The sequence below is a fragment of the Lissotriton vulgaris genome, chromosome 2_1 (genome assembly GCF_964263255.1).
Source record: "Lissotriton vulgaris chromosome 2_1, aLisVul1.2, whole genome shotgun sequence".
Lineage (NCBI taxonomy): Eukaryota > Metazoa > Chordata > Amphibia > Caudata > Salamandridae > Lissotriton > Lissotriton vulgaris.
The window spans coordinates 354,286,370-354,312,427 of NC_141687.1; the positions used below are offsets into that span (position 1 = coordinate 354,286,370).

At 47.1% G+C, this 26,058-nt stretch overlaps 1 protein-coding gene across 2 annotated transcripts in view; it reads left to right on the forward strand.

Moving 5' to 3' along the window:
• The window catches only part of FLOT2 (flotillin 2), a 351,376-nt gene that overhangs the window by 313,776 nt on the left and 11,542 nt on the right, over window positions 1–26,058 (forward strand). For both annotated transcript variants that reach the window (XM_086955138.1, XM_086955139.1), the window contains exons 8-9: window positions 16,641–16,855; window positions 18,973–19,156. In XM_086955138.1, the coding sequence (XP_086811264.1) occupies window positions 16,641–16,855; window positions 18,973–19,156 (399 nt within the window). The remainder of the gene's footprint in view (window positions 1–16,640; window positions 16,856–18,972; window positions 19,157–26,058) is intronic.

A 26,058-nucleotide genomic window follows, 5' to 3' on the forward strand; every position in this document is an offset into this window, starting at 1 on the left:
GGGCCTGCGGCGGTAGCGGTGCAGGTGTGGCATGAGGTCAATCGGTCGCTTAAATGGGACGGGAGGATAACTCTGGCTACGCCATTATGGAACGCTAAATGTCTGGGGGGGCTTATGGAAGACAAACAGTTTTGACAGATTGGATCTCATTGGGATCTCACAGGTCAAAGATATGTGGGGGAAGGATGGGATCCTTACATTTGAGGCTCTGCAGGAGCGACATCAATTGCGGGAGAGCGAGCGGTTTCGGTACACACAGATTAGACGTGCGTTGCTGGCCAAAATCCCCCGTGGAGTTACACCCCCGGAGGCCTCCCCGTTGGAGGATAGAGTGTTGAACGGACATCTTCCGACCAAAACAATTTCCCTGATTTATAACAAAACTCATTAACCATATGGAGGACACGCTTGTAACTCTTAGGGGACAATGGGGGGCAGATGGCCTGGTTTTGGATGATGACTGGCGGGAGGCCGTGTCTTCCCCAAGAGTGATCACAATACAGATGAGGCTTCGGTTGGTGCAGGTGAAGGTCCTTCATCGCTCTTATGTTACGGGACCGCGGCTGGTGTGTATGGGGCTGGCTGCGACCGGAGAGTGTCGAAGGGGTTGTGGTGAGACCGGAACGTTTATGCACATGTTGTGGGATTGTATTAACATACGGAGATATTGGGTCAATTTTCATGACAAGATATGTGAAGTGTGGGGTGTGAGCCTGGGGGTGGAGGCACGCCGCTGTCTCCTGAATGTTTGGGAGCCAACTGATCTCACCACACATGGGAAGATATGGGTTGCGCTGGCGTGTGCTGTGGCTAAGGGCAATATCGCCCAGCTTTGGGGTGCCAGTCAGACCCCCCAGATTGGGAAATGGATAGAGGACTAAGACTGGTGTATGTTCAGAGAACGATCAGTATATGTCGCCAGGGGGAGGCCCGGGAAGTGGGGGAAAATCTGGGATGCCTGGAACAGTTACAGAGGAGATATTTGTGCTCCCCCGGAAGCAAGGGAGGATGATGTTGTGTCGGAAACGCCTTGATCCCTAGTTCTATTGTTTGCTTATTATTCTATAATTTGGAAGATGTACCAACGGACGCTGTATGCTCGGATTTCGCCCAGTGCTTATTTTTCTTTGGTTGTGTGTGTCAATAAAAAGAATTAAAAAAAAATATGACATCCTTCGATGTGGGCAACCACATTTTTTTCTGGGGATATTCAGGCGTACCTCGTGCCCTTTGACAGAACTAGACCTTTTGAGAAAAGAATGACTTTGATCCTGAGTGATTTAAAGTTAGTCGTACCAGAGAGCGATCTGTGGGGCTGTTTTTTGGCAGCCCGTCAATTCCACCAGGAATGCGGAATGTCTAGGGGTGATTCTTGGCAGGCTAGCTTACCGACAGCAACTAGCCTAGCCATTTTGAGGCCGAATACGTGGAGGTGGTCAAACACATTCATTCCACCGCTGGCGGCATATTTCTCTTCCAGGGGATACTCATCAAAGTCATAAGCAATGAATAGTCCCGCCCACGTGCGGGACCCCGGAGCAATAGTCAATATTATGCGTATATCTACATATATTCAACAAAGTTCCTGCTCGCCATTCCAGATGAGAACAGCCAGGTAAGGACCTCACAAATGACTGCAAAACGACCACAGCAATCAGGAAGCAAAAGGAGTCTTCAAGTGAAGAAGCAGAGTAAGTTTATTTTACACAAAATCAAGTGATGGACATAATGTCAGTCCATGACGCATAATGTCAGTCCATGACGCATTTTGCTCCACGAAGGAGCTTGATCACAAATATATATATATATATATATATATATATATATATATATATATATATATATATATATATATATATGTAGATAATATGCATATAAAAATACATATGCAGCCTGAAATACACCATTCTAGGCTCAAAACCTGCCATTATTACATGTAAAACTTTTACATTTGCCAAATAAAGACATATAATTCACATTATATGATAATGTAAAGAAGAACACTGCCCTGGGTTTCTTTGAAACACACAACCTTTATTTCCAAAGGTAAAAAACAGGCAGGATCATAGAGGCAGATTTAGCCTAGATAGGCTGCATAGTAACAACTGAAAAATTGGCGCTGTGCCTTTAAGACCTCCATGAGGCTCCAGGCTCCCATCATGCACCACAGGTGACAGTTATATCTGAAAGAGACACGTTAGTGATAGATTCCTTACCTTAGAATATCCCCAGGCGTCAGACTGGATCCGGAAATTTTTGCGTAGCAATACCCCTGCGCGCTGGTAGGCGTCGTCTGCGGCTCCGCGTCCGTCGTCGGCGTCGTGAGCGCCGGGATGACGTCGTCGGAGTATATAGACGGCGCCCATGCGCGCTGACGTCAGTTCTTCTTTTTTCCGCGCCAGCTAGCGCAGATCCGGAAGAAGCTCTACAATTTTTTCCTGGTTTTTGCCTATTTTTCCTGTCATAATGCCGGCCTTATTTGTTAAGTGTCCGGCCTGTGGTAGAAAAATGGCCAAGATAGACCCTCATTCGGTCTCTATTGCTTGTTTACCATCTTCTCACAAGCCTGAACTCTACTACCACTGCAGCAAGTTTTCTAACAGAGCCCTCAGGGAAAGGGCGAAGATCAGACTGCAGTCCCTGTATGACAGAGGAGAAAACGTGATTGGAAGAGAAGATTTTCACACCAAAAAGACTTCTTCTCATCACAAAGAGCGCGAGGACAAAGGGGAGAAGAGAAAACATCGGTCTCCTTCTCCGTCGAGGGACAGATTTTCCTCCAAGGTACCTCTGTGCTCAGAATCGGCATCCAAATCGCCGTCGAGGCGTCCTTCGACGTCCAAGCATCCCTCGCCGTCGAAGAAGATTTTGCCGTTGAAGCAAGGTGAGAAAAGACAGAGGATGAGGTCTCCTTCTGCGCGTAGGCGGTCCAGGTCTGGCTCGCCTACGACGGCAAGAGGTCGGGACTCGACGTCGTCTCAATGACGTCGACAGTCGCCGCCGAGAGGCTCGGAACAAATGTCAAGACCACCGACGAGAGATGCCATGACGTCGAAGTCGAATCGCCCAGCAGAGGTTTTGATGTCGAAGAGCCCCAGCCATTCGACGTCGAGGCACACTACCCCGAGAAGACCATCGCCGTCGAGGCACACGAAGTCGACGCCTAAGAGACCATCGCCGCCGAGGAGGTCGCCGCCGAGGAGGTCGCCGTCGGCTTCTCCTGCAGCGAAGAGGCCTAGAACGGTGTCTAAAGACCAGTCTAACATTCCTACGGTGTCTTCTGGGAGTTCCTCTTCCTCCCCTGGACTTCAGATTGTACAGGTCTCTCCAGAGCCCTCGAGAGCACCGCCTCCACTTCAACCAACGATTAATATCTCGCCAAGATGGCTGGGAGATATTAAAGAGTGGAAGATAAGGAGAGTTAATCTTCCAAGGTCTTCTTCCAGGTCAAGGTCACCTATTATTGACCATTCAAGAGCTGCGTCAAGATCAAGATCGCCCCCAAGGCAGTTGGTGCACTCTCCAAGGAAACGTGAGCGTACTCCTCCGAGGAAATCTCCATCAGTGAGGCGGCGGTCCTCACCCTCTCCCAGAACATCACGTCACCACTCTTCAAGGAGGCGCAGTCATACATCCTCGACAAGGTCTACGAATTCGAAGAGGGACTATTCTCCAACACTGTCATCAACTCCTCCGAGTAGGATATCACCAGTTGATGCCGTGATAACCTTTAATGAGGTTCTCTGTCGTGGAGCCGCTGAACTTAATATCGTAATGCCGGTCTCTACCACCAAGACAACAGTAAAAATCGAAACCCTGCATCAAAAGTTAACTTCAAGGCCTTTGCTTCCTTTGGTACCAGGTCTGTTAGAGCCTGCGCAGCACAAGTTCCTAACTCCAGCAGCGTTGGGACCGGTCCCATCTCGGATCTCTAAGAAATATAAAGCTCCGGACAATGATCCGTTCTTTCTGAGTGCTGAACCACCACCTGATTCTGTGATTGTCTCAGTGGCACGTAAAAATCAAACAGGAGCGGCGTCATCTTCTGTGCCGCCGGATAAAGACAGTAAGGCTATGGACTCTGTAGGGAAGAGAATTTGTACCACCTCTGCTTCCTACATGAAGGTCGCCAGTGCTTCGGCCCTGCTGGGTCGCTATGACCGCGCACTATGGGACTCCATGTCTCGTTTAGCAGAAAAGCTTCCTAAAGAAGATAAACACGACTTTCTTGAGTTCCTGCACGAAGGTGGGCTAGTGGCGAACCAAGTGATTAGTGCAGCCGCTGATGCTTCTGATCTATCTGTGCATGGTTACGCACATGGACTCTGTGCCAGGCGCGCAGCTTGGTTGAGGCTCACGGGTCTTAAGCCTGAAGCACAACATTGGATACTTAATCTGCCTTTTAACGGGACATCGCTCTTCGGATCTCATGCTGACGATGAGATGTCACGAATGAAAACAGAGCTCGATACAGTGAAGGCTGTTGGTCTTGAAAAGAGAAAAGATTTTAAGAAGAAATACCGTCCTTACGACCGGAGACGGAACCAGCAGAGGGTTCAAACCCCTCAATGGTCGTCACAGCAAAATCAGGGAAGATCTCAGTTCTCCCAGCGTCGCCCTGGTAGAGGAAGAGGCGGCATTTCCAGGCAGTCTGCACCTGGTAACAAGCAACAGCAACAAAAACAGTGCGTTTTTGCTTCCCCTGGGCCCGTTACCCACTCCGGTGGGGGGGAAGTGTTCGTTTTTGCCTGGAAGAGTGGACAAACATCACACTAGACAAATGGGTTCTGAATATTGTAAGGAATGGGTATACCATCAGATTCAAGTCCCCCCCACTTTACATTCCTCCTCAAAAGACTGTCACCCATCGTATACATCTTTTGAGACAAGAGGTGTCTGCTTTACTCCTAAAGAATGCCTTCGAGGAGGTCCCAAGAAACCAGCGTCGACAAGGCATTTACTCCCGATACTTTCTGGTTTCAAAGAAAGGTCCAAGCAAGGAGTTCAGGACCATACTAGATGTCAGACGTCTCAACAAATTCATTCGGCGAGAAAAGTTCAGAATGCTGGCGTTACATCAAATAATTACATTTCTGCATCAAGGGTACTAGATGTGCTCCATAGATCTTCAAGATGCTTACTTTCACATTCCCATCGCCCCAAAGCATCGGAGGTTTCTGAGGTTCTGCATCCAAACAAGCCACTTTCAATTCACAGTTTTGCCCTTCTGGCTAAAGTCAGCTCCTCGCACCTTTTCTAAGTGCATGGCAGTAGTAGCGGCTTTCCTGAGAGACACATTTTCGTCTACCCTTACCTAGACGACTGGCTCCTAAAGAGTGCATCTCCGATTCTGCTACAGCAACATCTCACGTTCTGCATACATCAGCTGCGGAGACATGGCCTGCACGTAAACTTCAAAAAGTCTATCCTCAATCCAACACAGAGGATACACTACCTGGGCGCACTTCTGGATTCATATGACGTAAAAGTGTATCCATTCGGAGGAGAGACTATCCTCTATTCTCCTCAAGTGTCAGACTCTACTAAAGACTCCTCGACCCACGGCCAGGCAGATCTCTTCTCTTCTAGGCCTATGGCCGCCTGTATTTTCCTCGTTCCAAACGCCAGGCTGCACATGAGACCTCTGCAGCAATCTCTGGAGGACCAGTGGTCCCAGTTTTCCAATCGTTGGGAGGACAAACTGTCACCACCCCTGTCAGTACAGATCTCCATCCGATGGTGGATGCAGTGGAGTCATCTGGTAGTGGGAGTTCCTTTCCAGGAGGACATGCCAAGACAATCGCTGGTGACGGATGCGTCCCTTCAGGGATGGGGCGCTCATCTGGGGTCTCTTCAAATTCAAGGAGTGTGGTCAGAAAAAGAGGAACTGTATCACATAAACATGGTGGAACTCAGAGCTGTCCAACCTAGCTCTCAAAGCTTTCTTTCCCGCAATCAATTCGGCCTCTCTGCTTGTTCAGACCGACAACACAACAACGATGTACTATCGGAACAAGCAGGGTGGAACGAGATCCAGACCTCTTTCGCTGGAAGCGCAAGCAATCTGGAAGTGGCTTCTGGCTCAAGACATGAGAATATCGGCAGTTCATCTGCCGGGCGTCCTCAAAGGCCAAGCAGACGACCTAAGCAGGCATTTCCCAGAAGCACACGACTTGGTCTTAAAAGAAGAAGTGGTGCAAGACATCTTCCAGTCCTGGGGGACGCCAGAAATCGATCTATTTGCGGACGCTGAAAACGCAAAATACCACGTCTTCGCATCCAGGTACCCACAACAGGGGTCCAAGGGGAATGCTCTGTGGATAGACTGATCAGAGGCATTACTCTACGATTTCCTCCGATTCCACTCATTCCTTTGGTGATCTAGAAACTGTACAAGTCAAAGACAGACATGATCCTGGTGGCTCCGGATTGGCCTCGCCAATGGTGGTATCCGGACCTTCTTCACCTGTCCAAAGTACCACACAGGAGGTTGCCTTGTCATCCAGATCTGCGGACCAGAGCGAACGGCAAGGTGTTTCACCCCAACCTGCTGTCCCGGAAGCTAGCAGTATGGCTCCCGAGTTCGTCCAATACGGACATTTAGGCCTCTCGCAGGACTATGCACATTTTAAAAGAGGCAAGGAGAGCTTCTATGAGAAAGTCGTATGCTTTCAAGTGGAAGCGTTTTTTCATGTGGTGCACTACGGAAGGTCATGACCCTATTCGAGGCCAAGAACAGGTACTGTTGCCCTACTTACTTTCTTTGGCCAAAGCAGGTTTGCAGTATTCGTCAATAAAAGTCCATTTGGCAGCAATTACAGCATAGCGAAAGTCCCCCACCCAGGTGTCTTTCTTCCAAATGCCAGTTGTGAAGGATTTCCTGGAGGGTATCAAGAAGGTCTATCCTCCTGTGAGGGCCCCCTCCCCTCCATGGGAGCTTAACATGGTTTTGTCCAAATTGATGGGTCCTCCATTCGAACCCATTCATAAGGCTTCCCTCCAACATCTGTCGTGGAAGGCGTCCTTCCTAGTAGCTATCACTTCTGCGCGCAGGGTGAGCGAGATACAGGCTTTTTGTTCTACAGAACCTTATCTCGTTTTCCATGCGAATAGAGTGGTGCTTCGTACTCACCCGAGATTCCTTCCTAAGGTAGTCTCGGAATTTCACATTAATCAGTCAGTCACACTACCTACCTTCTTTGCCAATCCGAACACTCCAGCTGAAAGAGCTCTGCACTCTTTGGAGTGCTGAAATGTTATCTTGATAAAACCAAGAGTTTTCGGAAGTCTGATCATTTGTTTGAGAACTACAGACCTTTGAATACAGGCTTGCCTGGGTTTAAGAGGTCCATTTCTAGATGGATTGTGTCATGTATTATGTTATCTTATCAGTTGGCACGGAAGCAGCTCCCGGGCAAGCCGAGAGCGCATTCCACTAGAGAAAAAGCTGCTACGATAGCAATGCTTAAAAATGTTCCAATTCATGAAATTTGTAAGGCAGCTACGTGGCGTTCGGTTCATACCTTTGCATGCCACTACTGCCTTGATTCTGATACTCAGGCGGATGCTCAGGTTGGTCAAGCATCCCTGAGGAATTTGTTTGGGTAATAATGATTGGCATACTGTTTAGACAGACTGGTATTCGCCCGCAGGGTATGGGATGGGCTTGCTATTCTATTCAGTGGGTGAGTGGGCAGTGGCAGGGCTCATAGCTGCTTGCGTGGCGCCAGAGCGCTGATATTTTAAATTGCTGCTTGTGTACAATTTGCTTTTAAAAACCGGATATCGCAGTATCTATTTTACTTTATTTTACTTCTGTAGGGCATTTGTTCAGGACACTCTGGTGGGGCCAAACCCTTAGCGGTTGAGGCTTCTACCCCCCCTCGTACTCCCCAGACTTACCTGACTCATTCGGGGCGGCTGTCTTGTCCATCCTTCCTCCACGCCTCGTTCCGACAGGGTGGCTAGCACCGTTGAGCGGAGGGCGTGGAGGTGAGAGGCAGTCACTTCCGCTGTGCGAGGGGCCGGTTAGCGGTCTAGTGGCTGGGAGGCAGACGGGCTGAGGGATACAAAAGGCGGATGTACCCCCGGAAGCGCAGCGGACGAGCGCAGCGGGCGCAACGAAGTCGCGCCGAAGTGTCGCCAAAGTCGAGCCCGTCTGCGCCCGTCTGCGCCCGTCTGCGCCCGTCTGCGCCCGTCCGCGCCCGTCCGCGGCCGACTGCAGGCTAGGGCGATAACCCCTGCTCCTGATGGTAAGATCTACTGGGACAGGGAGCAGCTCCTCAGCCTACGTCCGGACACCATCTATCCTTGTAGGCACGGCATGTCAAGTGAGGATGCTGAATGTGGGCATTGTCGGTTTTGTTTCATCACCTTGTTGCAAGGTACTGGGGAGCAAGCCGCTCTATTATGCGGCCTTTTTAACGTGAGATCACTGCGTAAGCATAGACTCGATTATATTCGAGCTGCTCACGGAGAGAAAGTTTGATCTTTTGTTCCTCACGGAAACGTGGCTAGATCAGTTTTCCGACTCGGATATTATCGAGGCTATGCCTGAGAACTACTCCATGGTCAGGCAGGATAGGCCAGTGGGGAAGGGAGGGGGGATAGCGAATATTTTTAAGAAGAGTCTTGGATGTTTATTGGAGTCTCCCCCGGTCGCTGAGAGTGAGGCGGGAGCTTTCACCATACAAATTAATGGGGGGATGACGATTAAAGGCTTTCTTATATATAGACCCCCTGGGTCCTGTACCAAGTTCATTGAGAGTATGTTAGAAAGTGTAACAGAGGCAGCGCTACGCAGGGACAAATTCCTCCTACTGGGAGATTTTAATTTGCATCTGAACAGTCCAGAGGATAAAGGAGCGGGGGAGTTTTGCAGGGACATTCAAGCCCTTCAGCTCGAACTCAAGCTCTCTAGTCCCACGCATCGTCAAGGTCATCTTTTGGACCCGGTCTTTGCAAACTGGGGAGGGGTTGAGGTCTTCACAGTCGAGCCGATCCCCTGGACAGATCACTTTCTGGTGGTATTCTCCATAAATAGCACTAAAACCATAAAACATAGTCGGGCACCCCTGAATTATTTAAGGAGGAAGTTGGCAAAATTCTCCTTGGAAGACTTTAATGAAGCACTGACAAGGGAGGGCCAACCTGGAGGTGAGGACATAGAATCTGCTGTTTTTAACTTGAATAGGCGCATTATAGAGGCGCTAGATCAGACCGCACCACTCTGCCGAACATCCGCGTGCGGCCGCAAGGAAAGATCTGCCCCTTGGTTCAATGGAGAGCTGCGGCGGACAAAGGCAGAATGTAAGAGAGCTGAAAGAGCCTGGAGGGTATCATATGACACTCAGGCCAGGGAACTGTTCTTAGAAAAAAGGCGGCTGCACCATAGGCTGATTAAAAAGTCGAAGGCGGTATTCTATGCAGGGCAAATTCTAGGGGCAAAAAATTCTGCTAAGGAGCTCTTCTGCATTTACAAGTCTTTGACTACTATAGACTCGTCTGCAGACCCGGAGAGTTGTTCGACGGAAACATGCGATCGCATCGCCGACTACTTCTCCACTAAAGTCAAGAAAATTTACTCAACCTTCCCTAATCCTCCCCCCACAGGGGTTGAGTTTGAGGTAACATCGGAGGGCACGGAGAATTCGGGGCTCCTTATAAATTTCACCACTCCTCCTCCTGAAGAGCTAGTCAGGGTATGTCTCTCAGTAAAATCTGGCTCCCCTCTGGACCCGGTGTCCCCTAAACGGTTGGGGGACAGCTTGGAAGTCCTGGAGCCCTACATAAAGCATGTCCTGGATACCTCCTTTAAGTCTGGCATGTTACCCAAGGGGTGGAAACAGGCGGTGGTGCTCCCTCTCCGGAAGAAATCTCACATTGGTTTTGAGGTGTTGGAAAATCTGAGGCCCATCTCACTCCTGCCTTTTCTGTCCAAAGTGGCTGAGAAGGTGGTAAACACCCAAATCATGGAACATGTGGAGGAGGCGGGTTTGCTCCACGCTACGCAGTTCGGTTTCAGACCGCGTCACTCCACAGAGTCCGCCCTTCTTATGGCAACAGAACATCTGAGACAGGGTGTAGATGAGGGGCAAACTATGGCCTTGATCCTGCTAGACCTCAGCGCGACGTTCGACACTGTAGCACATTCCACCTTGCTACAGTGTCTGAACAGAGGTGGCATCGCTAACACCGCGCTGAGGTGGATCCAGGCCTTCCTAACTGGAAGAAGCTTCCAAGTGAGGCAGGGCGACTGCTATTCCAAAGGGGTACTTTTGGGCCAGGGCGTGCCTCAGGGCTCGTCCCTGAGCCCGACCCTTTTTAACTTGTATGTAGCGCCTGTTGCCTCTATTGTGGAGAGTCATGGCCTCCAAATGGTATCTTACGCCGATGATACGCAACTGGTCATCTCCCTGTCGCATGCGCCCTGTCTTGCTGCAGATGGCTTCCGATCGTGCATGAAAGATCTTGCCGATTGGATGGCCACGAATTGTTTGAAACTTAACGGCAGCAAGACAGAGGTGCTGGTGGTAGGGAGAGCCCAGTCTGCCTGGTCATCGGCCTGGTGGCCATCCTGTCTAGGACCGACCCCCACCCCTTGTCAGGAGGCAAAAAACCTAACGATAAGACGCAAGGAAGATCCTTTCGTAGGGAGAACGAGCCGCATCTGAGATCATAGATTGCGCTCTGGACATTGCAAACATCAACTTTCGTCAACTTGCCGGTGCTGCAGTGCTTAGACGCCAGGGATGGTTTAAAGCCACATCTTTTAGGCCAGAGGTACAGACAAAGATCTTGGACATGGCCTATGATGGAGAATCCGTATTCGGAAAGCACATTGATGCAGCCCTCCTTTCTATAAAAACGGATACTGATACTGCTAAATCGCTGGGCGCTCTACAATACAGGTGCGGATAATTCAGAGGTGCAAGTGGACGTGGTTTTGCTTCAAGAGGAGGATATCCAAACCAACAAAATAGGCAGTATCAATCACAGTATAGATAGCCTTACAGCCAGTCATCTTACCGCCAATCCTCTTCGGCTAGTTTCTCCCATCAGGGCGATCGAACAATCAAGGTCGCGATACCAACAGGAAACAATGATTTACACAGAACGCCAGTCATCGTTCCCTCCCTGTGGGTGCAAAGATTTCAGCTTTTGCTCGCAAGTGGCAACAGATTACTTCGGACCGATGTGTTCTCGACATCGGAAACAACGGTCACACCCTGTAATTCATCAAACCTACTACCCCGCCCAAGGGTCCCCCTCCCCTTGTCTTCACTTATTGTTCAAAGAAGCCTTAAAGATGCTCCTCAAGAATGCAATAGAAAATGTTCCATCGTTTCAAAGGGGAACCGGATTCTATTCTTGTTTCTTTCTCCTCAAGAAGAAGTCAGGGGAGTGGCGCCCGATCCTGGACCTACGCAGGCTCAACAAATTCCTCAAAAAGCAACGTTTCCTGATGGCCATACTTTCCGATGTCTTAAGCTGTCTAAATGAACAGGATTTTATGACTTCTCTGGATCTGGAAGATGCGTATTTTCACATCCCTATACATCCAAAGCATCGCAAATCTCTTCGATTCACAGTGGCTGGCTTCCACTATCAGTTCAAGGTGCTCCCATTCGGGCTGAAATTAGCAACCAAGAATCTTCACAAAATGTTTGGCATCATTGACAGCGACATTGAGATCTCGAGGAATACAAGTGTTCCCTAATCTCGAGGATTGGCTGCTCAAAGGTCCTTCGGAGCAGGCACCCAAAGATGCTATCACAACATGTCTACATCTCTTCTCGACTCTAGACCTCACTCTCAACGAGAACAAATCACAGTGGTGTCTTCTCCAAGTTATTCCTGGACACGATACAGTGCAAAGCATTCTTGTCAAAGGACCGCCAATTACGTCTTCAAAAATTGGCAATCTCAATCTCAAAAAGGTAAGTTTCTGCCCGGATGTTTGCTTCTCTTCTGGGGATGTGTTCATCTGCGATAAACCTCATACACTTGACACGGCTCAGAATGAGACCTCTTCAGGAGGAATTACACCTTCAATGGCAACAAACCGTAGGATCCTTCGACGATTCCATCAAGGTCATGTCGTCGGAGTTGGTCGTGATTCGGATGGTGTTTCTGTGGACGATGGGCATGACTCCTCCCGTTTGGTTGACGCGGTCCCTCCGGGTGATTTTGTAGCCATCCGGGATGGCTATGGCGATGTCGGGGGCTGAGGAGGCGTTCATCTAGGTTTCTGTGGCTAGTGGCTGTGGCTAGAGAATCTTTCTGATCGCCATCCTCTTGGTGGGTCCATGAATGTTGCAAACAAATTGAGCGTCTGTTGGTGGCAGATCTCAAGTGAGGTCTACATCCTGAGGTGGCATTCTACCGGTGTGGGGTAACCTTAGCTAAATATTTTCCCCACAGTTGAACATGTCGTGTGAATAATTTTGAAGTTCAAGTTTCTGCAGAATGCTCGTTAGCAGACTCATTCCAGCTGGAATGAAAGAAGAGACTCGTGTACACCTTTCAACTATGTCTCCTACCCTAAGTTCGAAAAATTAAGAACAAGCAGGCCTAGGCATCCTGATTGCTTTGGGTTGGATCAGGATAGTGTAGTACGTAGAGCTTCTGAGCATAAACATCTGTCCTCCAATGAGGCTATCACTTTGGGAGATTCGTCTGTCACAGCAGTAGGGCAAGGTCCTTCAACTGAACCTGCGCTATCCACTCCTCTATGCATGGAGATCAAGCAATGGCAGTTGATTGCATTTGATCAGCCCCCCTTAAAGGGGTGGATGTTGTGCTTTCCATCAGGCACTGGGACAAATTTGTGGCCTGGTGTGGAGTTTGCAAGGCAGACCCTTAACGATCCAAACTGTCAGATTTCTGTTGTTTGTTTGCTTGGTAGCCCAACAAATCCTTTCTCTGGGCAGTAATAAAGGTGAATTGTCAGCTCATTCTGCCTTTTTGTCTTTAATAAACCATCTGTCCTTGTTTAAATCAGCAGATGTGATGTGGTTTATTAAAGGGTTGACACACTTGTTTGTTCCCAAGCCATATGAGACGACCCAGTGAAACCTTATCTTGGCCTTGACGTTTTCTCATATGCATGCCCTTTGAGCAGATGCATAGCTGCTCCTTTTGTCTTTAGACTCTAAAGACTTTTCTCCTCATTGTGATCACTTCAGCTCATCATGTGAGTGAACTTCAGGCACGGTCTCTGTAACCACCCTTCACCACCTTTAGTCCAGATAAGCTGGTGCTGAGGACTAGTGCTACCCTCTTGCCCAAAGTTGTGACTCCCTCCTACGTTGGGTAATCCATTACCTTAGCAGCATTCTTTGCCCCTACACACCCCTCGAAAGAGAAGAGGTTGATCATCTGGTTACCGAAAGGGCGTTAAGCTTTTACCTTGATTGCACCAAGAACCATCGTGCAGACAGTCCGCTTTGTGCGGGGCATAGTTCCCCAAGCACTATTGCCTTGCCTACCAGGTCTGACAAGGACATTCCATCTACTCGGTCCTGCATGGCATTTTGGTGCTCCACAGACCCTCCACCTGGGAAAGTGTTGCTTTGGTATCTGTTCTAAGGTGAGGAATCTGCAGTTGGACTCATCCATCAGAGAAACAAATTATTTACCTTCAGTAACCCACTTTCTGGTGAATGCTCTAACTGCGAATTCCTCACTGCCCTCCCACCTCCTCCCTATTCTGTGGATCAGCCTCTTTCTATCACCTAAGGTCACAAGTTAGAAATATACACAATGGTACTACCATTTATTCACGCTCCATGACTGATGACTTGGTAGGAGACCAGCAAGAATCTGACATTAGCTTACAGGAGTGGGGCTTACATGCGGCCTGCTCCATCGCCTCTGAGCGGAATGTAGTCCATGCAGAGCCTCACAGGCCCACCTAACTGGTACATTGCTGATGTAAACCTTCCAGATCCAGTCTGGCAGCTGAGGAGTGTTCTAAGGTGAGGGATCTGCTGTTTGATAGAATATCCACTGGCAAGATACTGCGGAAGGTAAGTAACTTACCTTGTTCTTTGAAGCAATTATTGTCCACTTGGACCGACACTAGAGGAAGTTTTATTTGCAATAACTTTGTCCCAAAGAGTCTTAAACCACAAGCACTCAAATCAAAGAGCTCATCATGCAAATGATGGGAGATGAGTAAGAACGCAACATGAATTCCTATGTAAAGCTAGCTTTATTTTCCATGTTATTCGTACTAGAATTTTGTTTTCTTAAACCTTCATTTAAACCCTTAGATCATACAGTAGATGTTAATAGCACTACTGTGCTATAAACTGTTGAAATATTTTCTGGTAAATACTCCACATTTTTGTAGCTCATGACTCGCAACTCATGGGTATTTTTTGCTAGCAGACTTGGATAAGATGCCCAAAGGACATCTTTACGCCCATTCACAAATCATTATTCTAGCAAAGTAAGAAGTTGAACTAAATCAGTTTTGTGGAACTTGTTTACTACTACTCCAGCTGCACACCCAGCTCACAGATAAGTGGAGGTCTGCTGGTTTAAATATGGTAAAGCTAGTGAAAACGTAACAGCTTGCGTTGCCAAAATAAACAATTTATTTGGCTGTAGTAGATGTTTGCATGCTGCCTCTATTATAGTTATAATTATGATGGACTGCCGAACCTGACGTGGGTCTTTGATCCCACGGCAGTCAGAGGAGGCGGCAGTCAGAGGCCCTATCAATCAATCAATCAGTGACACTTATAGAGCGCGCTACATACCCGTGGGGTCTCAAGGCGCTGACCCTACTATGCTGGCGGTTGCTGCTGCGGCACCGCTAAGCATATTAAGAATTTCCTCACCGCCACAGTTTTCATGGCGGTGAGGCTGTTACCTCGGGTCAAGGGGTGCCTACAAGGGGGGGGCCCAGGTTGTTGCCTCCCTGTTTGCAGTCACCCCCTTTCCTGCACGGCATAGGCTATCCAGTCCATGCAGGAACTGGCTTTGGCGATCCCACAGTGGTATTTTTTAATGTGCACCTCAGTGGAAACGCAATAGGTTCGCCCGCCTACCCGCAAGATAACTGTTAATCTGGTGGGTGGCCAGTGGTTGAGTATGGCGATCTTGGAGCCAGGGCAAGACTGGGAACCAAAACCGGTCCTGGCAAAGTGCTCGGCCGGCCCGCGCCCTCCACCCCGCGGGGTTGTGGGTGTCGCAAAGCTCTTTGCCAGAGCCGGTTTTCGGCCGATATTGTTACAGGGCCGATTTTGCAGCTATGCTGCAAATACAGCCCTGTAACAAAAACGGCCCCCAGGTGCCCCAAACCGGCCCCCTACCCGTGCGGCACACCGGGGGATTGCCCACTGCCCGCTACGGCCAGTCCGGCCCTGCTTGGAGCAGAACGCTGGTATGACAGCCCGCTCCAAGACTGTCAGATTCGTAATCCGGCCCTAAGTTGCAACTATCCCTACTTCCCCATCATGTGTACCATTCTCAGTCCACACACATGAAGGGCGATTAATGAACACTATGCAATTCTAACAAAATGCTGATAATTCAAAGTGAATATGTATTTCTTTCAAAGAGAAGCATTATTAGATTAAGCAGTCTGCTCAAACTAACACTTCTCCTTGAAAGTAATATGGTATATTCTTCAAGAAGAGAAGCATGTATTGTAAGCCTCTCTTCTAGTGAAAGGAGTCAAATTGAGGGGGCAGGTTGATATACACTGGGATATTAGGGCTGGTATGCAATTGTGAGTAGGAAACGCACGGCTTCATACAACCTAGCAGTACTCCTATTAAATATTTCCTAAGGGCATTGAAGATTGGTGAAAAGCATAGGTATTGACTTTTTTGTGTGTGTGAAGTTTTTTGTCTTCTTGAAATGAAAGAAGCATTTTGAGTTTGCATAAGATCATGCCATTGTCAGAGCTGGGACTGTATGCACCAGCCTAACATGCCATAAACATAGAAAAAAAATATTTGGCTGTATACCTCTGGAATGGAGATTTTAATGCAAAGCAGATCTGGACGACTAAAATTAAAATGGTTAGAGCAGTGTGTAACAGATTGAAAACTGATTCACAACCTCTGATACTTTTATTGAAATGTAGCAATCATTACACCAGACAATCCTCCCTTAATTGCCACTGGCATATGTATGTATGTATGTATATATATATATATATATTTGCTTTTGTTAATTTCTATTTAATACCTCGATGTCTCCATCAGAAGCAAATTTGATGTCATTCTGTATGAATAAAATGATAACAAATAGACAATTTTAATGAACCTTCTGTATTCAACTAAACTTTCATTAAGCATTTACCTGAGGTGGTTTTTCCAGGTTTACCCGAAGATTCAAGCTTGTTTCGCTTTACACACATCACAAGTAAATTACTCCAATCACTGATTTTAAGCGGCATAACAAGAATATGAGTGACAAATTGCAAGTATGTCCCCCAAGGTCCTATTTTTGTATTCAAATGAAGTTTTCTTTTTTCTCTAAAAGACATTATCAACTTTCTCACAAGGTTCTTGAAATCTCTTAACTGACATTTCACTGAGAAGCTGCATCTTCCAGACAGCTTGTGCTCAATCTGTACTTGAAAGCACTGATCAACTGTGCCCTCTTTCTTTCCATTGCAGAAAGCCGAGTCTCAGCTGGCTTATGAATTGCGAGCAGCCATGGAGCAGCAAAAGATCCGCCAGGAAGAGATTGAGATTGAGGTGGTGCAGCGCAAAAAGCAGATCGACATAGAAGAGAAGGAAATCATTCGAACAGACCGAGAACTGGTGGCCACGGTCAAGAGGCCGGCTGAGGCCGAAGCTCACAGAATGCAGCAAATTGCTGAAGGACAAAAGTGAGTTGGGGGATGAATTTAATTGTGACCCAAAATGAACAGCACTGAACTAAGCCTTGAGTTAACAGGGGTTATCAGGATAGTCGACCAGCATTGGGCATATCCTCCAAGAAATCGCTTATGCTCTAGTTTGTCAAATGGTGCCACTTTTTGTGACATGAATCTCTGCGTCCACTCACTGTTTGCTAGTAAGAAGGATCTTGATGTTTCACAACTGTCACAAAAGACTATTCAATATATTTCCACAAAATAACTTTATCGTCCTGTTTTCCCACCTCACTGTTGAGGTTGTCCTTTGATCTCATCCCTAGGTCTGCAGGAATCGGGGCTTCATCAGAGCTACTTGTGCTGGTTGTTCAGCTGCATGGGAAAACCTACGCAAGGGTTCGCTGGGGGGAGCAAAGCCAAGTGACAGAACCAATCAAAGTTGTTAATGGGTCCGCCAAGAATGTGTCCTGGCTCCCACCATGTTCTAACTTTTTATTAACTGGGTGGTAAAGTATCTAGGAGAAGTCCCAGCTGATGCCCGTAAAGTGGGGGGTGGAAAAGTAACAACTCCATCATATGCGGATGACACATCAATAGTCTCCAAGACCCCTAGTGGACTCCAACTTCTCCTTGATCGTTTTGTGGCCTTCTGTAACCAGAGAGGCCTGGAGGTTAATATTCCGAAAACTGAACTCCTGACGATGAATCCCCACAAATCGTTTAAAGGCAAACTGGCATGGTGGGGGGAATTCCTCTGGAGAGAGTGGCTACTTTTAAATATTCAGGGGTGACCCTATCGGAGACAATGACACAGAGGCACCCCATTACTAAGAGGAACTTACAGCTGAAGGAAACCTTGGGTGCACTGATTAAAGAGCACAGGCCCTTCCAAACTAGAGCAATAGCAGCCCTGCTACAGCTATACCATCATAACGTAGTAACATTAGCCCTGTATGGGGCGGAAATCTGGGGCTTTGACAATCTTGAGGGCCTTTTACATACAGAAAATATGTTTTAAGATCTTTATGCTTTCTTCCCCAGAGTACGCCTCTCATCCCTGTAAGATTAGACATGGGTAGAACTACCATAGTTGTTAAAGCAAGGCTTTGCCCCCTTCTCTTCTGGTTATGCCTCAAACAAACACCTGAGCTTAGTTGTAGCCAGTTGTAGCCCATCAAGGTCTTTACAAACTAGATAGTTTTAAAAAAAATGGGCGGTTCACCCACCAAAGTACAGGCCCTGCCTTCTGCTATAGGCCTGGGAACCTTGTTGGATGTCTCTGACCCTAGTCTTTTGCCTTGCGGAGAAAACATAAAGACCCATTATTGGAATTGGAGTTTAAATGGATAGGCATATACGAAAAGTATATGGAGGTAATTTCGGTACCACAAGACAGGAAGCTCTATATACAATTTAGATTTGGCTGCCTCCCTGTGAATTCAGCGGGCTGGCTGAGAACAACTGAGATTGCGCAGCATTGTCCAGAATGCCCCGGGTCCCTTGGGACGGTTAAACACAGCTTCTTTGTGTGGCCCTTTATACAATATCCCAAGATCTAATAGGTTAGTATCTGTTTGTAGGTTGATGGGAACCCGCTACCATCAAAAAGCATTCCGTATTTTAAAAACAGATACTGGGCCTTTAATAGTCTGTGCAGTGGCTAAATTCCTAGCGAAAATGTGCATCATTAGGCACTATGTACTAAAGAAGAGATAAAGCTTTGGTCCATAGAATTATCCATGTCTATTTTTAACTTGTTCTTATCGATTTTGTATTCTGTGTAGCCTTCTGGTTTTCATTGTTTTAGCTGACTAGTTACACGAAGTTAGATATTGGTCAATCTGCAGTTAGACCATGAATGAATTGCTGCTATATATACTATATTTGTACATTTGCGCTATCTAACATTTGCACTATTTATTTGTGTAACTCTGAAATTACTGTTATAAACATTCACATTATGATGCTGTTTTTAATTCACATTGATATCCAATCTTGCTTAAAATTGTGATTTCACTATGTTGGTTATATGTGAACATTCTATTGCTTGCACTTGCCCTTTTATGGTCGCAATGACCGAATAAAGTATTTCTGGTTAAGGTTGTCTTTCACTTCAAATTTCTTGTTAGGGTGAAGCAGGTGCTCATAGCACGAGCAGAGGCTGAAAAGATCCGCAAAATTGGGGAAGCCGAGGCATTTGTCATCGAAGCGATCGGCAAGGCAGACGCGGAGAAAATGAGACTGAAGGCAGAGGCCTACCAGCATTATGGAGATGCGGCTAAGATGGCTCTGGTGCTGGACTGCTTGCCACAGGTAACGAAAGGGATGTGTCGTGCATTAAACGCTTTGTTGGCATCTTCTGTACCATGCAGGCCATGTTTTTGAATCCCTGGAATGCCAGTTCAGCCTTTCATCCTCCATATACTGGTAAATTGATTTCTATTAAATTAGTAAGTAATTAACAGCAGTTGGATACAGACCGTAGAAATGTCAGAAGTGTGGTATGACGCTCTATCTAAAAGGTAAGTTATTACTATTAAACCAGGGTCTTCCACCACGTGATTGATGATGCAGCCATTCATGCTGGAGGCTGAATGGGAAGAGGCAGGATTTGAAGACTTCTGACAAAATACAGCAGCAGACGCGCGTCTGCCTCTGTATTTTCTCAGAAGTCTTTACTGCAGCTCCGATCTCCATGGCTGAAAAAAGAATCTGAGAGTTTGCACTCTCACAAAGGGGGTTGTAGCCTGACCAGGAGGATCGGGTTTTACACCACCTATCGGGGAAGAAGATGAAAAAAATAAGATTGCACTTTTTGACTCCAACCACTAGATGGCGGGATATGCACAGTATTTGAATCTAGAAGAGTCAAGCTGTAAAACTATTGCTACAGGTAAGTAACTAGTTTCTTCCATAATAGTGTGTATAATCTATCTGAATGGAAAAAAAGGAGAAGGATAAAAGTAAAATCAAAAAATGTTGTGACTCGTAGAACAATAGAGCCATTGGCGGCAGCAATCCGCTTGCCTCTATGATCTCATTCAGCATAGAGCAATGGGTCAAACACTTCAGACATTAGCTGTGTTGCCTTATGAGTGACTGCATTTTTCTGATCACATGCACATCCACCAGGTAAACCTCGTCCTTCAGGACCTGGACAGGTGGACAGTCCTTCCGTTTTTTATTCTTTTACTCTCATATCTTTCCTTCTCACGTTTTATTTGTATTATTTTAGAGCTTTACTGCTCCCTAGACAGTGCTAACAGGATGCTTGCTTGCCCATTCATTTCACCTGAAGTGCTCCGCTTCTATCAAGGCTACAACCTCTAACCCAGGCAAACATCATGGAATGTTATTGCTCTAGTTACACTGTTTTACCATTCTAAGATAGTCAACACATTGGGTTTACATGTGGCGGGCATTCCAGAACTTTAAAACAACAAAACTCCATGTACTATACCATTACAAGATGGCGACGTGCTGCTATGTTTTTTTTTTTTTTATTGCAAGCATTTGCCTGCCATATTTAGACTGCAGCATGCTTTCTTCTTCTGTTCTTTTAATTTATCTTGCTTTTGTTGTCAAGTTTGTGTAAGTGGATCAGTGAAAGAATGACACAGTGGGTGGATGTATAGATGCATGAGTGGTAAGATGAGTGACAGAGTTGCATCTCTGATGACTTGTTGAATGCTTTAACCGATCATTGACTGAAGGGACACTTTAATTTAAAAAAACACCCCTATTGGCTTTGTCAAAGCTTTGCTATTCTTTTCGGTGCCAACCAGAGGTTGGTAGTTCCAGTCCTCTATGATGTCGAATGTAATCCCACAATGCCCTAGTAGGTCGTCACCATGTTAGTTTTTTTCCCCATATCTTGGTAACCTGTTTCGCATAGTGAGAACATTTAGTTACCCGTTTTGCTTACCCGTACACTGTCACTGCGAGAGATGAGGGTTTCACAGGTGAATCCAGAAAAGCCTCAAGCAGCAAAACTAATGTTACAGGTAAATAACTTTTTCCTTTTCACATATAAGCATGTCTGTAAGGAACACCCTGAGGATATTGAGACTCTGCATTGTCTTATGAGATAGTAAAGATGAAGACGAAATCCTGTGTAGGAGACTGGTTGATATTAAGTCAGAGGTGACTGCAGGACACCCTGCTGCTACCAAACATCAGTTGGAGTGTCTCTAAATCAATCGTAATTTGGGGTCCAATAGTAATAGTCAAATATTGATACTACTAAGCTCTGACAATGGTTGAAAGTTTCTCTTGAGCCCTGCGTTGCCTAAAGGTGGTCAGTGAAGGGATGACACTTGAGCTCATTCAACAATTTGATGGGAATCACAAAGGGAATGTTCTACAAAATGTATAGTAATTGTGAGTGTATAATTGTATTGGCCCATTAGGAATATTCTTGTAGAGCTCTAGCTAACTGGTAAGTTATTCTAACTGAACAGCGAGATTCACCTGCAAAACAGTCCCAAGCTCATCTGTGCATATGTAGGTAACATATACAGCTATGAGCCATAGATTTAATTGTAATGTCTGTCCCTAAAACAAATTGGTTTTGGTAACTTAATTTTGAGTTCGGTATAAAAAGCCCAGACTCCTCTAGGGTACTGAGAAAACTAAGCCAACCGAAGAGCAGGCATAAGCATATGGTGACAATCATGTGTGCAGTTATCATATCGTACCTTGTAACCCATAGTAATCCCACCATTTCAACAGATCTTTTTGTTTTTAAGGGCACCCAAGTGCTTGTAAGATAAAGGACCAGTATCTCCCAATCATCGGGCAAGACCAGGTCACATGAAAGAAGCCAACTTTTTCTGTGTTGCACCTGGAGCATGTAGACGATTGCCGTCGACCCACCCTCCACAGCTTCAATGGTTTCAGATGTGTGGTATGTGAGAAATTCAACTGGATCCGGCAGAACCTAGGGGATATCAGTGCTCCAGGCACCATGAGGGCTTCAATCCATTTGCTATCTTAAAAGGGACCAACCCTTGATTCTCAATGGGCCCTCAGAGGGGTGAATAAGTCAGGCGAGTTTTTGACGAGGCATCAGTAAACACAAGAAATACCACCTTGTCTCAGGTGACCCATGAGCAATTTGTCCTCCAGGGCTGTACTCTGAAGCCTTCCCGATTTAACTCTCGGTGAGATGCTAGGGCATGGCGAAGGTGCAGGAACCCATAAAATTGGGACCAGTGTAGATTGAAGTCTGCCTGTAGGTCCTGAAAGAACCTCGTATGTGCTGCCTGCCAAACATCAAGGAGTCTAGATATGTTTGAGGTCTAATGAGTCGAACCCCACCAAGTAAACTTAACCAAATGCCCCTGCAAAGGGGGGTCAGCAGCGTAATCTTGCCCACCCACCCGGTCCGGCGTAATGTCGATCTCCACCCTACAAACACTATACTAGTGAGGTGAGGGAGGGCGTGAGGTATGGGAATTCCATAAAGCCTGTCCACTTATGTGTCCCAGCCTAAAGACATTAGTTCAACCTTGTAGGCTATGAAGCTAGTTGTTAAGGACCACCAGCTGAGAGGCCTAGTAGTACAGATGCAATTCTTCTGCTGCTAAGCCCCTGTCAAACGTAGATGATACACATTTTCCAAATATGATGGGTGGCACCCAACCAGGCCAAAGAAACAAACGCACTCTGGAGTGTATCCACCTAAACCAGTGTTTGGGAAGAGTGTGTGGAAAGTTTTGCAGGACATGTAAAAAGCGCGGTAAGACCATCATCTTGAATGGAGCTACCCTCCTTAATATATTGGGTGGCAAGAGGTTCCACCTATCCAGGTCTGTCCACATCATACAAACTAGTGGTGTCAGGTTAGGTGACCAAGTAAGTGTTGGGAGCAATATTATAGAAATACCTAAGTAAAGGAAGTTCAGCCTATGGATTGGTATATGAGTGTGCCATATTGTATCAGTCAGGGGTCCAGTCAAGGGAAACAGAAATGGTTTGGACCAATTAACAAGTAGGCCTGAGGCCTGCCCATATTGGTATGACTAACATATGAAATAGATTTGGTCGTGTGGTCTCCGGACCGGAGATGAAGAGCAAGACGTCGACTGGATATAGAGATCCGATTTATGTCATTCCTCCACCCGAAACTCTGGACTTGTGCATCACATTTTACCCGTGACGCCAGCGGTTTTATCACTAGGACGAAAATGAGGGGCGACAGGTGGCACACTTGTTTGGTGCCACTTTGTTTTGAGAAAGTCTGTGACAGTACCCCATTAACCCACACAGTCGGGCTGGCATATAGCGCACGCTCATATGACTTAAACCTAAGCTTAAAGCCGAAAAGTCTCCAGGTGTCCCACAAATGTCCCAGTCAAGGGAATCAAAATAATTTTCGACATTAATAAATTAAAAGGTGTTAGGCCCTTTGAGCCGCTGTCAAAATGTCATGGCCGCCTGCACCCTTCGGATGCAGTGTTGTATACTGTGTTGGGGCATAAAGCCACATTGCTTTGGGTGAATCAGCTTGTGAATGACCTTGAGGAGTCTATTAACCAGGACCTTGGCATATATTTTGAGTTCACTATTGATGAGAGAGATCAAGCAATAGGGCTTCCAACCTTGTGGAGAACCAATATAGTTGCTACGTTCAGCCTGTCTGGTAAGTAACCTTTAGCTATGACTTTGTTGTATAGGCCAGCAGCTGGGGAAGGAGGGGTCTGCATAGTTTCTGGTAGTATTCAACCGGGAATCCATCATGGCCCTGCTTTTGGCAGGTTTTATGTCGGAGAGAGCCACAATTATATCTTCAAGGGTAATCAGTAGTTGTAGCTCAGCACTGTAAGGTGCTCGTAGGGCAGATAGCAGTAAATCCCTATCAATACGGTGGTACACTCTCTGAGGGCCTTCGTGCATTTCCTATATAGAGAGCTGGAGTATTCTGCAAATGGTGACACAATTACTCAAGCTTCCATGACACATGGGCTGGATCCACAATGTACTGTAGCACCCTCTCCAATGTGCTGTGTGTATGGCTAACCAATAGAGGAGTTTGCTCCATTTGTTCCTCCACCTGTGTCCCCAGTGACTCCACACAGCCCTCATTCGGGGCGAAGTTCCTGTGAGAGGAGATCTGTGTAATCTCAGGATTTGGCAATTACCATGCGTTAAGACGCAAATAGGGAGTTTAGAGAACTGAGGTCCCCCCTCACCCGCCCCAAATCTGGATTAGCACTGGGGAGTGGTCAGTAATCTGTTGGGAGAGGATGCAGGCACCCATGGTATGTAGTAAATTTGTGGCGGGCTTGTGGACTACGTCTATCCAGGAGCTCATCTTATGTGTTGCTGATGTGTGGGTTTATACCAGTGTGTCTGGATTGCAAACCCGCCAAATGTCAGAGCCCGTTACTGGACGTCCGGTCTGCCAGTCTCAAGGTTGGGGTACGGAGAGAGCATGCTCTCTTAGAGCAGTCTTTGTATGCCAGCATTACCCTATTTAGGTCCCCTTCAACACTGTAATGCCCCGTGGGAGTTAAAATAGTGTGGCCTTTACTACATCACGGGTGGGCCCAACCAATTGGGGGTGAGTGGGATTGTGCACACTCAACAGGTTAAACGCTTGGCCTGCAATTGCGCCTTCCACCACCACATTCCTCTCTTGTGGATCAGACATGCTGTAGGTACACGTTTGTGGATAAAGATGGCCACCCCCCCAAAAGCCTTTGGAGTATCAGGCATGGTATAATCTTTCGTATCTGGCCAGAAACAGACACCAGGAGCCCAAAAGGTGTCTGCTGTACCATTAGGATGTCTGGTGAATTGCGTTTTGCGAAACCAAACACTATTCTACATTTAATGTGATTATTGAGGCCGTTAACATTCCATGTTATAAGCACCGCCATGGAATGAGATATTTTACATGTGGGGGTTGGGGGGTCAGCGAACCCCTTCCCCAGGCTCTCTTCGGGCATCTCCCAAGTCAACCCACAGGTTGCGATTAACTCTGTGTAACCACATGGAGTGAGGGATAATAGAGCGATTGGTCGTAATTTCAGTCTGCACTGCTGGATGAATTGTGGCCAACAGGACCAAAACCTTCCCACAATAGTCCTTCTCCCCCTTCCCCCACGTTCACCTAAAAAGCATCTGCCACCCCAACAAGTACAAAACACACAAGAAAGTAACATTACTGAGGCAATCCAACTAGATCGATCCTCCTTAAACGGACTACAAGAAAGATAACGAGCTGCTGGCTAGATAAGTCACATTCACTCATGTTGCAGTTTCCGGGATCAGTCAGTCATTCAGTTGGTCAGACGCTCAGTACTTGAGAAGATAAACCAACAAGCAGGGTGAGGCCATCCCTGTGAGGGGCTTGCGGCTATAGCAGCCCTGCACCGGCATCTGTGTCCGGGGCTGTCTGCCCCTGCGGAGGAGGAGACCCAAAAAAACATTCGTGCAAGTCCTCCTCCCAGGAGAACCCTTACGTTTCTTGCGGCTCTAGGGATGGGCTGGGACCATCTTGTGTCCTCCCTGAAGTGGCGAGTGCCAGGGCGGGGTAGATTTGCCGTGCAGGGGCCACCACTCCATTACCCATTCCCATGCCATTTCAGGAGTATCAAAGAAGAGGGATTTGGAATCATAAATGACCCTGAGCCTGGCCAGAAAGAGTAGCAAATCTGCAATATTCAGTGTCCTCAGTTTCTGTTAGACAGCCTCAAACGATTTGCATTGCCTTTGAACCAGGCGAGGGTTGTCTAGAAAGATGAGAATCCTGGTTGATTGGAACCGAGCCACCTCTTTCTCCTAGACAGTAAAAAGTATGCATTTTCTGTACCTGTAGTTTAAGATTTTGGCGATCATGGGGAAAGGGGGGGGGGGGGGGGGGGCACCGAGGTTGTTTTACCACCAGTGATCAGTGTGCCCTCTGGAAAATGAAGAATGCGAGACGAGCCTTTCAGGGATCCAGGACAAAATCCTTTGTTCAAATCATTTTCAGGAGATGCCCCCTCGACCCCCTCTGGAAACCCTATGAATCTTCAGGTCATTCCGCCTGGTCCGGTTTTTCAGCGTCTTCTGTGCCGATCCTCCAGGTTGCGAGCTGTCGTCCTACGGCCCACCCGCTGCATTAAGGGTTGTGATGGAGTCCTCTAGATCAGAAATCCGCCCCTACGCTCCTGACACTCGGTCAACAGCATTGCGCAAGCCTTGTTTGCAAGAGGGCAACATTGACC